At 39.4% G+C, this 15762-nt stretch overlaps 2 protein-coding genes across 3 annotated transcripts; both read left to right on the plus strand.

Annotated features, from left to right (window-relative positions):
• The first annotated feature begins 3641 nt into the window (after positions 1-3641).
• On the plus strand, positions 3642-7190 carry LOC131426599 (zinc finger protein 728-like). Its single transcript, XM_058589457.1, has 2 exons — positions 3642-3729; positions 3790-7190. The coding sequence occupies exon 2, from the start codon at positions 3794-3796 to the stop codon at positions 5819-5821; it is 2028 nt and encodes a 675-aa protein (XP_058445440.1). The 5' UTR covers positions 3642-3729; positions 3790-3793; the 3' UTR covers positions 5822-7190.
• Positions 7191-12896: 5706 nt separating this feature from the next.
• LOC131426600 (zinc finger protein OZF-like) lies at positions 12897-14761 on the plus strand. 2 transcript variants are annotated; one of them, XM_058589460.1, is made up of 2 exons: positions 12897-13019; positions 13098-14761. In XM_058589460.1, exon 2 carries the CDS (start codon positions 13102-13104, stop codon positions 14677-14679), a length of 1578 nt encoding a protein of 525 aa, XP_058445443.1. In that variant the 5' UTR covers positions 12897-13019; positions 13098-13101; the 3' UTR covers positions 14680-14761. The 2 variants fall into 2 exon arrangements, with proteins under 2 accessions (XP_058445443.1, XP_058445442.1); XM_058589459.1 differs by having other exon boundaries at positions 13101-14761.
• Positions 14762-15762: the final 1001 nt, after the last annotated feature.

Here is a 15762-nt window from a genome sequence, read left to right on the forward strand (position 1 = left end):
TTTACCGGTCCCTTTGAATAACTGGGAGTATCTAAATGACTACTCGATTGTGCCTTGCCCCAAGCGCTTAATAGCTTTTGCCACGCTTTGCCTCTAGGGGAATTCACAGGATTTATTGATGCTACCTCCTCAAATTTATTCCCTATACCAAGCGATTTCGCATTCGATCTAGCCATTTGCCATGTTATTATAATTTTTTCTGTAGCTTCTGCACTCAAATCCTCATCCTCATTTAGAATTTTTTCTTGTAAAGCGGTATCTTTTATACCTGATATAATTCTGTCCCTAATTGCTTGGTCTTTAAATGTTCCAAATGAACAAAACTCCGCCTGGAGCTTGATAGCGAGGACGTAATCCTCCAAAGATTCATCAGGGTGTTGCACCCTATTGGAGAATCTCAAGCGCTGTACCAAACCAGAAGGCTTTTTATCAAGTCGAGCCTTTAATTTTTTTATCATGTCTTCATATGACACATCGTCTAAATTCCCCATAGGGTACTGAAGTTTTAGTTCCGCATATACAAGCGGACCGCCTACAGTTATAAAATGAGCCTTCTTTAGTTTGTCTGCCACCGTATTTGCCATAAAACAATATTCTAAACGATCTATTCAGTCACTGAAAGGAGTGCCCTTTCTATAAGGTTCAATAAGTGAAGCCATGCTCATTTGAGCCATTTCTGTTGTAATTCAAACGCAAAATAAAACCAAAATTAAGCCACTCAGCAAGATAAAATAAATATTCAACGGTACAGTACACAATAAAAAAAAGGAATAACAACAGGTTGACTCACCCTATAGGCACTGAATTATTTACGTTAATCAATATCCTCGTTGTTATTTTAAATCCACGAGCGCCTTCGCCTCCTTTCACTTGCCAAATATATTCCCGTCAGGATTCGAGCGCCTTTGCCTCCTTTATATAAATTATTTGAGTTAACTCCTTGAAATCACCTGAACTCGTCCTTGATTTTGCTTTACCGGATCAAAAAAAAAAGAAAAAAATCAATTAGTCCGGCATATAATAAAAGTTTCGATCGAAATAATGAATGCCTACAATGCCTCAAATGATTAAATATATAATAGATCTTTTGTGAAACCAAAATTTCTTTGTTTTAAAAAAAAGGCATTGAATTATAAAATAGCACACATACGAACAAAAGAAATTTTCTGCAAAATCTTTTCAAATTATTGTTCACCATTTGCTGGTTCTCCCAATTTTGCTTACTCACGCTCCTAGTAATACCAAGAAGAAAAAACAAAATGGCACCACTGCACTTTTGCAACCAAGCCACGCCAAACTTATTGTTGGAGATGAATGCAATCGTCCCCGCGTTAATTGATCCGTATACACTATGAAATGGCATCCGTTTTACTGATTTAAAAAAAATCGCCACACAATTGCCTTTCGACTGAGACAACTAAAAAAAAATGCCGTCCAACGGCGTTGTTAATTCAGTTATTCGTTTATCCTCGTCGCCAGTTTTTAAGTTTCACTTCTCTAGAAAAGCCTCAAAAGGCTCCACAATCTTTTTAACTTATAAGTCAAACTCACCTTTATTTTATACCAGTCAAATAAGTAAAAGCGGACTCCAAAGCGAACGACGACCTTAGAGACCCAAGGAGTAATTTCGGTTGAGATCCAGTAAAAAAAACACTTGTTGATAGTTTTAGCTTCCAAATAGCAATGCAGTCTCGGACTGCTATATTTTTACTCAGCCCTTGCTGACAGCATATACGTGCGTTACGTAAATAACATGATGTTATATAAAAGGTATACACATCAGGTACGACCACGTTTAAACTTGGCGAACCACCGACAAATCGTTGCTTTTGATAGACAAGAGTTCGGATAACATTTTTCAATCCATTGTTTCGCTTGCACGGTGTTTTAAAAAACAATGTTTTATCAAAACACGAAACTCGGTTTTTCCCATTTTTTAAACAAACAACAAAACGACTTCACTCTAACCTCGATAACTCAGCTGTTTCTGGTCGGATCGACTTAAAATTTTGACTCGTTTCAAGCAAAGGTTAGTACTCTAGAAAGACGTGGTTACTGGTTTACTACGAGCGCCATCTCTGCTTTAGTCTCGGGACTTATTGATCCATGTGCTATTATGGGATTTCTTGTTTCAGTGATTTTATAGTCCATCCAACTCTGTTTATAGTCCATTTGAACAGAGTTACCTTACCTAACAGCTATAGGCCTGGGGTGTCCTTTGCTATATCAAGAATACGTTTCCACATAACTCGGTCCATGGCTGCTCGTCGCCAGCCACTCAAGGCACGGATGCTTCTGAAATCACCCTCCACTTGATCGATCCACCTTGCTGCTCGCTGCGCTTCTTCTTCTTGTACCAGTCGGATTAGATTCAAGAAACATTTTCACTGGGCTGTCGTCCGACATCCTTATGACATGCCCAGCCCATCGTAGACGTCCGATTTTAGCTGTCCGTACGATGGGTGGTTCTCCTAGCAGCTGTTGCAATTCGTGATTCATACGCCGTCTCCACGTTCCGTTTTCCATCTGCACTCCGCCATAGATGATCCTCTGCACCTTTCTTTCGAAAACACTGAGGGCGCATTGGTCCTCTGCCAACATACTCCAGGTCTCGTGCCCATAGAGAACAACCGGTCTAATGAGCGTTTTGTAGATGGTCAATTTCGTGCGGTGGCTTACTTTTCTCTATCGAAGGGTTTTTCTGAGTCCAAAGTACGCACGATTTCCTGCCAAAATACGTCTCTGTATTTCTCTGCTGGTGTCATTGTCGTATGTTACACTTCTTTTTATGTAAAAGTTTTTTCACTAGTTGGTTCCCCCTCGTTTGTCAACACCAATCAGCTGCTTGCAGGGATGCCTGATGTCATCATAATATTTGAAAATGAATCGTCATAATAAATTATTGGATTACATTGATAATATATTTAACTTTTTTAGTGATGTTGGAAGATAACCATTTATTTTTCTCAACGTTGTTCATCTAGACTATTTTTGATTGTGTTGGAAATTTTCACCCGAAATTAAGTGGCGGCAAACCAGAAGCAAGTAAATATTGTAACAAAACAGGTTCGATTTTGTATTGCGTTAAAGGATGAGAAGTAGACACAATTGTGTATATCGTTTTGGAAATATGTATTAAAACTGTATCCTGCATGAAATTTGCATGGACGTATACAAATCAATACATAACAGGTAACTCTGTATGAATGGCAACTCTGTTGGTAAATGAAAAAAATAAACACAGTCTAGATGACAGACAGGATATTTTTGATAGGGTAACGTGGCGCCATCGTGACATATGCGAGTACTGTCCCAACTAAAGGAATATTCGAAATGACCGTTAAAATGTTCAAAGAATCTAATTTGAGTGTCCTGTCTGTTAGTCTGTGATCAAACTGCATTTGTTCTATTCAGAAATAGGGCAAACGATAGCACCAATCTATGGTACCGAGAGTATGCATACGAGAAAGGTAAAGCCTTCTATCAGTTTCAGCAAACTGTGAATAAAGAGGCATGGTATTTCAATAAAAATCTCAGTAATCAAAGGCCTTGCACATACCGGGAAACCAAGGTGCAACTCTCGAATAAAAAGCTGCAGGGCTTTATAGTCACAGTCACTCTGCCCTTTAACATTTGTTGTCCAAATGACAGCAAAAGAAGATGAAGAAGAAGAAGAATGAGTTTTGAACTAAAAAAAAACATCGAGCCGATTTAGAGCGAACATTTCTTGTAAATTGACTTAAATCAATCAAAAAAGGTACATTCTTAAGCATATATTTTTTATTACAGTAAAATGGAATTCTGCCTTGAACGAGATGGGATATTGAAACAGGAAGAACCAGAAAACAGTTCTGCAACCTTTTCTCCATCGTCCGCTCCAACAATTGATTCCCAAATAAAACTCGAATATCAGATTTATGATGAGGAATTCACACAGAAAAGCGATCTTCATAAAGACGGCTTACTACCTGAAGAGGAACAGGTTTATAGTTGCGAAATTTGCGAGAAACAATTTTCATTGAAGAATGCCCTGAAGAAGCATATGATCGTTCATACTGAAGACAAACCATTTCAGTGTAATGTGTGTGGCAAAGGATTTCAGTATTATCAGCGATTAAAGGACCACACAAATATTCACATTGGAAAGCGTCCATACAATTGCACTGTATGTGAAAAAAAATTCTCGTCCAAAAGGATGCTTGTTCAACACATGCACATTCACACAAGCCAGCGTTCGTACAAATGCATTGTATGCGGAAAAGAATTTGCCATTAAGGGTTACTTGAATAAACATATGTCTATTCACGAAAAAGAGTACACATATACGTGCGAAGTGTGTGGCAAAGCCTTTAATGATGGTACTGACCTCGCGAGACACCAACGCATTCATACGAACGAGAAGTTTAAATGCACCATTTGCGAGAAAGAGTATTCGACAAAGTATTATCTCAGCAGACACATGAAAATACATGTAGATGATTACGAGCATAAGTGTGATGTGTGCGGCAAAGGATTCATTTGCAAATCAATTTTGAAAGACCACGAAAATATTCACACAGGTGAACGGCCTTACAATTGCACTGTCTGTGGAAAAGACTTTCATCGTAAAACAAAACTCGCAGTGCACATGCAACTTCACACAAGCGAGCAACCGCACAAATGCACCGTATGTGGGAAAGATTTTGCCATTATGGCGTACCTATCAAAACACATGCTTTTTCACATGGGTGATAATAAGCATGAGTGTGACGTGTGTGGCAAAGGATTTGTGACCAGAGCACTCTTGAAAGATCATAAACGCATTCATACAGGAGAGCGACCGTTCAAATGCACCGTATGTGAAAAAGAATTTGCCATTAAGGGTTACCTAACTAAACACATGTCTATTCACCAAAAGGAGTACAAATATAAGTGCGAAGTGTGTGGCAAAGGCTTTCATGATGGTACCAACCTCGTAAGACACAAACGCAATCATACGAACGAGAGGTTCAAATGCACCATATGCGAGAAAGATTATACCACTAAGTATGAACTCGGGAGACACATGAATATTCATGTAGATGATTACGAGCATAAGTGTGACGTATGCGGCAAAGGATTCATGACCAGATTACTCTTGCAAGACCATGAAAACAGCCATACAGGAGAGCGGCCGTACAAATGCACTGTATGTGGAAAAGATTTTGCGACTAAGTCTGCCATATCCAAACACAGGTTTATTCACGAAAGTGATTACAAGTACAAGTGTGAAGTATGTGGTAAAGGCATGAATGATAGTTCAAGCTTTGTGAGACACAAACGCCTTCATACGGATGAGATGTATAAATGCAACATATGCGGAAAAGATTTTCAAGGTAAAATAAATCTTACCGTACACATGCGTCATCACGCAAGCGAACGACCTTACAAATGCGACATATGTGGGAAAGATTTTGTCATTCAGTCTTTCCTATCCAGACATATGTCTATTCATAAATATGGTTACAAATATAAGTGTGATGTATGCGGCAAAGGATTCATGACCGGGGCACTCTTTAAAGACCATGAAAACAGCCATACAGGAGAGCGACCGCACAAATGCAATGTATGTGGAAAAGATTTCGCAACTAAGTCTTACCTAGTCAGACACAGCTTTATTCACGAAAGTGGTCACAGGTACAAGTGTGAAGTGTGTGGGAAAGGCATGAAAGATAGTTCCAGCTTCGCGAAACACAAACGCCTTCACACGGACAAGAAGTATAAATGCACCATATGCGGGAAAGATTTTTCCACGAAGAATTATCTAAATGAGCACATGCTTAGCCACACGGCATCAGTGTGATGTGTGTAGCATAGGATTCGAAACCAGCTTAGCTTTGTAAAACCACGACCATAGTAAAGCCGTTGAAGTGTCAATGAGTTTACCGTATCAAGGGAAATGAACATGGAAATTTCTAGTATTGACGTATGGACCGGTCGCGAAGCTGTCTGCCATTCGGACCGTGCTAGCAGTTGGAGTTCAACAACGCTGTATATACTACCAAATGGATGATAAGACGACATTTCTGCATGACTATGAACTGCGTGAGGAAATCTACACGGATGTTCCTGAGGACCAGAAAGCTCCTCCTGGAATGGTAGTTTCATGTACAATATGATCTCGACTCGACCCGATATCAGCTACCAGGTTGGGTACTTGGTGTTATGGTAGCGTTAGGTCAATCAGGGCTCATGAGAGTGATTGATATTCAAGAGATGAGAGAATAATCTGAAAGAATAAAGTCAGTTATGAATTTTTACCATAGTATATCCTGTGTACTATAATAGTTTCCTCTAATTTGTCTACTCCGTTTGGTTTGCCGCCGGAGTTCTAACACTTGAGACGATTTCAGCAGAAACGGACCACGGAGTTGGCGTTGAAATGTGTAAAAAGCAATAAAAAAAGCCCACTTGCCGGGTGCGTTCATTCCGACCGGTCATTTCACCAAATAGGTTTCTCAAAGATTTCTGTCTGTGTTTGTAATTATCATTAACAGTTCTACCTTTGAATGCTCAAACGAATTCACGTAGTTACTGGCGTTGGAGTTGGTGATATCATCAGATATGAATAATTAAAGGGTTACATACTTAGCCGTCTCCATCGGTGATCCAATGTGTTTTACAGCTAGAGGCGTGTGTTTTACATTATTTACAACATCATATGCTCATGCGGGAAATTAATTTATGTGTGAAAAATATAGTTTTATACCTTTGTTCTTTATCCAGCGCATAAGATTCTGTTTCAAACAACAAAAAATTTTCAATTCTGATTTCAACATGTGTGAAAATGTTATGTTGCTCATTATAAAATTATTTTATTCGTCACACACATTGGCTCTTATTATCGTTCTCATTTCCACTTTCACAATCACTTCACTTAAGCACAATCACAGTATCACGCACAAAATTCTGGTGATGTGATGTTCGTAATAACCACAAGCTCACCTACACACTTAGATTTTTTTTCCCGAATCTCGGCAAAAACTTTGCCGAGATTTGAACAGCCGAGTTGTCGGCAATCATCTCGGTAAACATTAAAACAACTGAAATTATTGGTATTTTGATTTGACATATAATTTGCTTTTACCGAGATTTTCGGTTTCGAGAAAACTATAGTTTACCGAGAACTTCGTCGTTTCTGGAAACAAATTATCAGTGTTCAAGTATGTGAGTTAATGACGCGATTTTAAGCAATTATTTAAAATGAAATTTTAAATATAAAATAAACATTCCAGTTAAAACTCGTTATCATTCATTTATTTATTTCAACATTATGTTGGCTGTTGAGCTAATAGGCTAGGAAATGTAAAATAAGAGAAAAAATGTCCCATGAAGAAAATATTGCCGTAGAATGGATGCACTTCCATGTTATTTACAGTAGAGAACACAATTCGATTTTTCACAGAAAATCAGATTCCGGCTGCAACGAAAGTAATGGCTCAATAAAACATTGAATATTTAAAGAAATAAGTCCAATCAAGCTCATGCAGTAGATAAGCGTTGCGAGGATTTTTATCCCGTAAGCATGCTCTGGGGGATTTCTTGTCACGAATAATCATCGAACATTATTATTGTAAAATCAACAGACACATTGTAGTCCTAATGATAGTTTCTAATACTAAGTAAAAAATTTGCTTGAATTGTTTTCCGTGAAAGGTTGAAGTCAAATCCAGATGATACACGATTGAACGATCTTTGCAAGCCTATAACGGCACCGTTTGTTCCATAGTTGGTGCGACGTAGAGGTAGTCGAAGAAAGGCGTTGTTACGGAGAGCACGGGGACGAACATTAATATTAACCTCACGGAGCAAAGCGGGGCAGTCAATCCTATCACTCAAAATATCAGCTATCATCAAAGCACGCGACAGCTCTCGTCGTACTTGTAGTGTGTCAAGACCAATCAGCAATCCGCGACTTTCATAGCTCGGCAGTTGATGTGGATTATTCCAAGGTAATCGTCGAAGAACAAAACGTACGAATCTACGTTGTATAGATTCTATTCTATGAGCTCCATTGAGGTAAAGAGGGTTCCAGACTACTGAGCAATATTCCAAAGTAGAACGAACGAGTGTACAGTATAGAGTCTTCAGGCAATAAATATCATTGAAGTGCTTAGCCATTCTAAATATGAATCCTAAACAGCGTGAAGCTTTCGCAACAATGTAGTTAATGTGCTGTTTGAATGATTAACTGCTCATCGAGAAAGACACCAAGATCTTTGACGCATGTCGATCTACTAATCATGAATCCTTCAAGATAATATTCGAATTTGAACGGTAACTTTTTCCTTGTGAACGTAATGATTGAGCACTTTTCGGGATTCACTATCATATGATTGGTTTTGCACCAATTCGCAAAGATTTCCAATTGCCGTTGAAGGAATGCCGCATCTTCTGAGCTGCGGATGGTGTTATGGATCTTGAGGTCATCAGCGAAAGAGACTCGTGGTCCATCCAGACAAAGATTTACATCATTGAAGTACAGTAAGAAAATCAAAGGTCCAAGATGACTCCCCTGTGGAATTCCAGACGTTGCAACAAATTCTTCGGAAAAACAATCATCAATTTTGATAGTAAGACGTCGATTGCTGAGATATGATTGTATCCATTGAATGACGTTTGCACCAAAGCCGAGTCGATTTAATTTTGCAATTGTGATGTCGTGATTGATTTTATCGAAAGCAGAAGAGAGATCTGTATAGATAACGTCCGTCTGCAACCCGTCTGACATAGCGTTTGTTATGTAAGATGTGAAAGATACGAGGTTAGTAGCTGTTGAACGCTTCGGCATAAACCCGTGTTGAGTATCATCAATGTACTGCTTGCAATGGTTAAAAATTTGAGTCAGAATGACTTTTTCGAATAATTTAGGAATTGCGCTAAGAGAAGTGATACCGCGGTAGTTGTTCATATCGCTCTTGTCGCCTTTCTTGTAAACCGGATACATGAACGAAGCTTTCCACAAATCCGGAAACACTGCTGTAGTTAATGAGGTTCTGAATAAACGATAAAGTGGTGATATTATTCCAGCTGAACATTTCTTCAAAATAACTGCCGGTATGCCATCTGGTCCTGCAGAACTCGAAGACTTCAATCCAGCGATAGTCATCTGTACCGAATTCACGTCTATGTCAATGGAGTGCAAAAAGCAATTAGATACCGGAACGTTGATGGCCGCTCGTTCGATTTGCTGTAGGGATAATGTTTCAGTAGAGAAAACACGAGCGAATTGTTCCGAAAAGAGCTGACAAATTTCTTGAGTACTCGAACCGGTACGCTCACCGAATCGCATTAACGATGGTAATCCAAATTCCTTTCTTTGCTCATTCACGTGCTTCCAGAAAGCTTTTGGGTTAGACTTTATCCTATGCTGTACCTTCTTTAAATAATTGGCATGGCAGCGCTTCACGGTTTTCTTGTATAACTTATTTATCTGAATATAATTATTGCGCAAAACGTAACCTCCATACTTGGAGTATCGTGTCAGAGCAGCTCTTTTGGATGTTTTCAGATGTTTCAATTCAGCGGTTAGCCACGGCGGATGTTTGGAATGTCGGACGGATCGTTTCGGAACAAAGTAATCAATCGCGTAGATTAGTACATTGGAGAAGGTCTGTACAGCTGCGTGGGTGCGATATCGGTTTTACTGGAGAAGCAAAGGTCGAGCATTCGGCCATTCTCATTAACGATGTGGTTGAATTGCCGCAGCAAGTTGAGATTATAACCATCGAGCAAGGTAGTTATGCCAGCGTGAAATGCTGAAAGTGCGGGATCAGCAAATAAAAATTCATCAGAAGTGGCACACCAATTCAAACTAGGGAAGTTAAAGTCTCCAACAACCAGGATTTCGTCGATGGGCAGCGCTTGATTAGATGCAATTTCATGCAATGACTCGATATGTGACGTAATCAGCGACACATCACGACATCGATCCGGAGGAATGTAAATCACGCAAATGAAAAGCGAGAAATCAGCCAGTTGAACACGAACCCACACCTGCTCGACACAACGTCCCGGTGTGCTCTCAACCAGTTGAGCTTTTAAACGACGGTGAACCGCGATGAGCACTCCGCCTCCTATGCTCTTCGAACTGTTATGGGAGCTGCGATCGGCACGGAAAATTTCATAATTTGACCCATATCCCAGGACGGATATCGTATTTTCGTTGAGCCACGTTTCCGAAAGAGCAATGATGTCGTAACAATCATCCGCGCATGCCAATCGGTAATCGTCAATGCATGTATTAACGCCACCTACATTTTGGTAGTAAACATACAAAGAACGACTGAAAACGGAAAGCGGGTCAGTGCTGGAAGCGTTCACACCAGGCTCATACTTGCCGTCAATAGTGGTTTGGAAGACCCCTTCCACGCTCTCACGCACAGGACCGGGACGACTGGTGAACGCAGGCTGCAGAGGCTCGACTGTGGAGGGCGTATCAGGGGCTTCCATGAAGCAGATTTCAGTGCGTCCCAGTGCAACATCTATTTGTGCGGTACGCTCAACACTAGAGCAAGACGGCAGCAGATTAGGTACCGGAGGATGACAACTGGAAATGCGAAGCAGGTCAACACTGGAAAGCGGCTCATCGTAAATATACTTGCCATGAAGTGATGTTCGGAAGATTCTCTCACCACACTCGCACACAGGACCGGGACGACTGGAGTACGCTGGCTGGAATAGCTCGACTGTGGCAAGGGGCTCGAGAACTTCCACAGTAGCAACTACATCGCGTCCCAGTAAACTCTCCTCATGGTACGATCACAAATCATTTGTTATTCTAGGTGGTGTTCGCAACAACGACATCGATGGCGAAGAACCGGGTACCATTTCTGCGTCTGTAGCATCGTCGGGAGATGGCGGTAGTACACTGATTGGCGGGCACCAGATATTCTGGTTGCGATTGTCCTCAAACTCGCGGAAAAGTACACCTTGGGGCCACGAATCTGGATCAAGTGCAGCGTCGCGAAATTTAGGAAGCAGCCCGACTTTGAATGAAACGAAATTCAGGCTATTGACGTCGATTCCTTTTTTTACCAACGGTACAACCTTAATGTCGTCTTTACAATTGAGACCGTCTCTAGTGATCTGTTCTACCATTTCTTTGGTAACGCTAGGATGAAACCGGGACAAATAAATCCACACTAACGGAGATGATGAAACCGTTTGAATGTTGCAGTTATCAACGTGTTTCCGCCCAGAAAATAAAGAGTTGGCGGGTTCGTATCCGTCTTCGCGACGACGCTTAGCAGTGGGATGAGATAAATCAGTGTTTGTAACACTCTTATCGTTTTTTCGTCCCGGCGTGGAAACAGATACTTTGCGGGTAAGACGAGATATTTGCTGGCTATTTTTCGAAATTTCGACCTTCAGTTCAGCACACACCGATTCCATTCTCTCGGAAATCGCCGAAATCGCACATCCAACAGAAGATATAGACTCCCGGAAACGAGCGAGTTTCATCAATTTGCAGCACTGATCACACATCCAAAACAAATTGGGGTTTTCAGAAAGTACCTTCAAGAACGGTCTGTTGAATCCGGCACACTTCATGTGGACCACATGATTACAAAAACCCGAGCACGAAATGAAATCCTCATCAGAAGTGACGGTTTTAGCACACCGATCACATGCATTGGTCATATCGCAATGATCTGAGACAGATGACATTGAAACACAGATGGCGCTGCAGTCACGTAAAAGCTCTGGGAACTGGATGTCTTACTGATGTGTTGACTATGATCAGTTATATTGTGCACTCAATGAATCACCAACGGCTGCAAAAAACTGATCGAAAAACACTCTCCAAGCACTGCACTCCAGAACCAGACAGAAGCCAACCAAATTAGCAACCGAGTAGCGCACCACAAACAGAATATAAACGTTCAATAACCAAAAAAAAAACAATAATTTACTAGAGCTCACAGCACAGCAACAATGGCGGTAAGTTGTTTACAAAACACTGAACATTGAACAAATTTGTTCTTAAAATCACGAAACATATGGCTATAGTCAGATTCAATTTTTTTGTTTGCAACTAATTCCACATATAAACACATGCACTTATTTACATCACTCAGTTTTGCACTGAAGAAAAATGGCTATTTTGATGAATCACCGAGTTTCGGTTGTCTAAAGTTTGTTTACCGAGATTTCGGTAAGTTGATATCAATAATTTGATGATTTCGGCAAAATGACCAATTGCTGCTAAACACGGTAATTTACAAAACCGAATGCCAGCGTAACATTTTGAATTGCCGAGAAATCGGAAATAATAAACCGAGAAATTAAAAAAAACTGTCTTAGCCGAAATTACAGTAAAATATCGCTTTGCCGTTCGTTTTCAGTATTTTTTTTTTCGCCGAAATCAAAATTAAGTTTTAAGTGTGTAAGTAACTACTATGTTCTTTGAAGCGACTTCCGTAATAAAGACCATGAAATGTCAGGACCGTATAGAGGCTCCAGCCATGCAATGTACACTCTGAATCGGCTGCGAAGTCTGTTGAAACAGAAGATCAAATTCCACTACAGGAATGTAATACCAAGGCACAAGTTTTATCAAATATGCGATATTAGGATGACAAATAAATTTTTATTGCCTTCATACTCCGGATCTCGATATTGTTATATGAAATCAAACATGATTATACGAAACAAAAAACAACTTTTCCTGCAATTTCAAACGAACAGTTTTTGTAACAGCTCTTAAAATTCTACACATTAATTAAAATTATATGATCGTCATCCTAAGAAAGGTTCATATAATGAAATTTAGATGGCGCATTATATAAAATTAGTTCTGCGTTAAAATACCAATTATCTGAAACATTGGCAACTCTGCTTGTAGGCCCATTTGAAATTCAGTTTGAAATGTAAACATCGTAAACATACACGTCGAGTTCTGCCTAATGAGTTATGAATTACAAAAAAAACATCAAGCTGATTTAGGACGAAAAGCGAACGTTTCCCGTAAATTGACCTATATCAATCATCACAAGAAGGTGCGTCAATTATGTTCTGTCGTAGATACTGATTTGACCTTTGTGGCTTACATATCTTAAGCATATATTTAATTTCAGTAGAATGGAATTTTGCCTTGTACGAGATGGGATACTAAAAAAGGAAGAAGCAGAAAACAGCCCTGAAGCTTTTTCCTCATCGTCCGCTCCAACAATCGATCCCATAATAAAACTCGATAATCAAATTTGTAATGAGGAATTGAAACAGCAAAGTGATCATAAAGACGGCATACTACCTAAAGGGGAGCAGGTTAATAGTTGCGAAATTTTCGGGGAACAATTTTCGTTGAAGAAAACCTTGAAGAAGCATATGATCGTTCATACTGAAGACCAATCATTTAAGTGTAATTTGTGTGGTAAAACATTCCGGAATTATCAGCAATTAAAGGACCACACAAATATTCACGTTGGAGAACGTGCATACAATTGTACTGCATGCGGAAAGGACTTTAGTAGTAAAAAAAATCTTTTAGAACATATGCGACTTCACACAAGCGAGCTACCGTTCAAATGCACGGTATGTGGAAAAGAATTTCCAATTAAACGTTACCTAACTAAACACATGTCTATTCATCAAAGTTTGTACAAATATAAATGCGAAGTGTGTGGCAAAGCCTTTAATGATGGTGTTTACTTTACGAGACACAAACGCATTCATATGAACGAGAAGTTTAAATGCACTATATGCGAGAAAGATTATTCCAATAAGTATTATCTCAGCAGACACATGAAAATTCATGTAGATGGTTACAAGCATAAGTGTGATGTGTGTGGCAAAGGATTCACCTGCAAATCAGTTTTGAAAGACCATGAAAATATTCACACAGGTGAACGGCCTTACAAATGCACTGTCTGTGGAAAGAACTTTCATCGTAAAACAAAACTTTCTATACACATGAAATATCACACCACAAGCGAGCAACCGTACAAATGCACCGTATGTGGGAAAGATTTCGCCTTTATGGCTTACCTATCCAGACACATGCTTTTTCACTCGGATGATTATAAGCATGAGTGTGATGTGTGTGGCAAAGGATTTGTAACTAAAGCACTCTTGGAAGATCACAAACGCGCTCATACAGGAGAACGACCGTTCAAATGCACCGTATGTGGAAAAGAATTCGCCATTAAGGGTTACCTAACTAAGCACATGTCTATTCACCAAAGTGTGTACAAATATAAGTGCGAAGTGTGTGGCAAAGGCTTTCACGATGGTACTAACTTTGCAAAACATAAACGTATTCATACGAACGGGAGGTTCACATGCACCATTTGCGAGAAAGATTATACCTCTAAGTATGAACTCAGCAGACACATGAATATTCATGTAGATGATTACAAGCATAAGTGTGATGTGTGTGGCAAACGATTCATGACCAGACCACTCTTAAAAGACCATCAAAACAGTCACACAGGGGAACGGCCTTACAAATGCACTGTATGTGGAAAAGATTTCGCGGCTAAGTCTTACCTATCCAAACACAGGTTTATTCATGAAAGTGATTACAAGTACAAGTGTGAAGTGTGTGGTAAAGGCATGAATGATAGTTCAAGCTTCGTGAGACACAAACGCCTTCATACGGACGAGAAGGCCAACGATTATAACCAGCTTAGTTTTAAAAGGAGTGTTACCAACGACTGAGTAGTTACCTTTATATCATCTGGTTACTGGTGACAACCGTTGAGACTGAACTAGTTGTTGAATAAAAATAAATAACTGCCTACTTTGTTATTTTAACACCATTATACTAGAGTGCCTATAACCAGAGTGACGACATCTCATCCGTAATGTTGGCAACAATTCAAAACATTCCATTAGCTTTACATTGAATTGACAGGTCGTTTGCTCGTTTGGAACTGGTAGCTGTCATTCCAAACGAACAGATGTCGCCACTCTGATTATAGTCACTCTACATTATACATGAACAATCTTGAAGGCGTGATGTGATAAAAATTTCAAAATGAATAATGGTCTGACTGGACACCGTCATACGGACGAACATAGATATAAGTGCGATGTGTTTGTGACTAACGCTTAGATTGCCGTCCCACTTTACAGAGTCCCAAATCCGCAGTAAAAAAAGATCTGAAAAATAATTACTCAAAGCTTCATGAATTTTCACAGTCATACAACTTTCTCGACCCCTCAAAAATGCTGTGTGGAACTTACTCAAAAAGTCATACCACTTATCGCGGAGAGAGAGTAGTAATAAATTGATCTTGTGAATATTTTTCATTTAAACGAGATGTTTCTGTACTTTTCAACATAATTGTAAAAAAAATGGACATTAAAATAGTAGTTTTGATATTTTAAATTATTTTGAAGCACGCGAATGCTTCAGAGCAACACAAAATATCACTAGATTTAGTCATTCTTAAATTAAATAACAAAATTGTTGAGTAGATTTGATTTTTGATGACTTCTGACTAGAAAATGATCGAATTAGAGAGTGCAAATTTTTACATTCGTTCGACCAAATCCGATTCGATCGAAATTCAGAATAGGGGCGACGACACGACCTGCCACTCGCCTACAAAAACTGTACCGCAAATTTAACTACCACTCAGTAACTGGTAATGTCAAAACGAAATTGCTGAAAATCTATTGAAACTGGCAACAAAGGCAGAAATCTGTTGATTTTGAATAACAGTTACCATAACCTTGGTTACGTATGTTGTCTATCTATACCTAAAATATAAATTGTCTATAAAGAAATCAAACGTG

The sequence above is a fragment of the Malaya genurostris genome, chromosome 1, assembly GCF_030247185.1.
Source record: "Malaya genurostris strain Urasoe2022 chromosome 1, Malgen_1.1, whole genome shotgun sequence".
Lineage (NCBI taxonomy): Eukaryota > Metazoa > Arthropoda > Insecta > Diptera > Culicidae > Malaya > Malaya genurostris.

Excerpts from the sequence above, each read along its gene's own strand:
- LOC131426599 (XM_058589457.1), top strand. The coding sequence starts at position 3,794 with ATGGAATTCTGCCTTGAACGAGATGGGATATTGAAACAGGAAGAACCA.
- LOC131426600 (XM_058589460.1), top strand. The coding sequence starts at position 13,102 with ATGGAATTTTGCCTTGTACGAGATGGGATACTAAAAAAGGAAGAAGCA.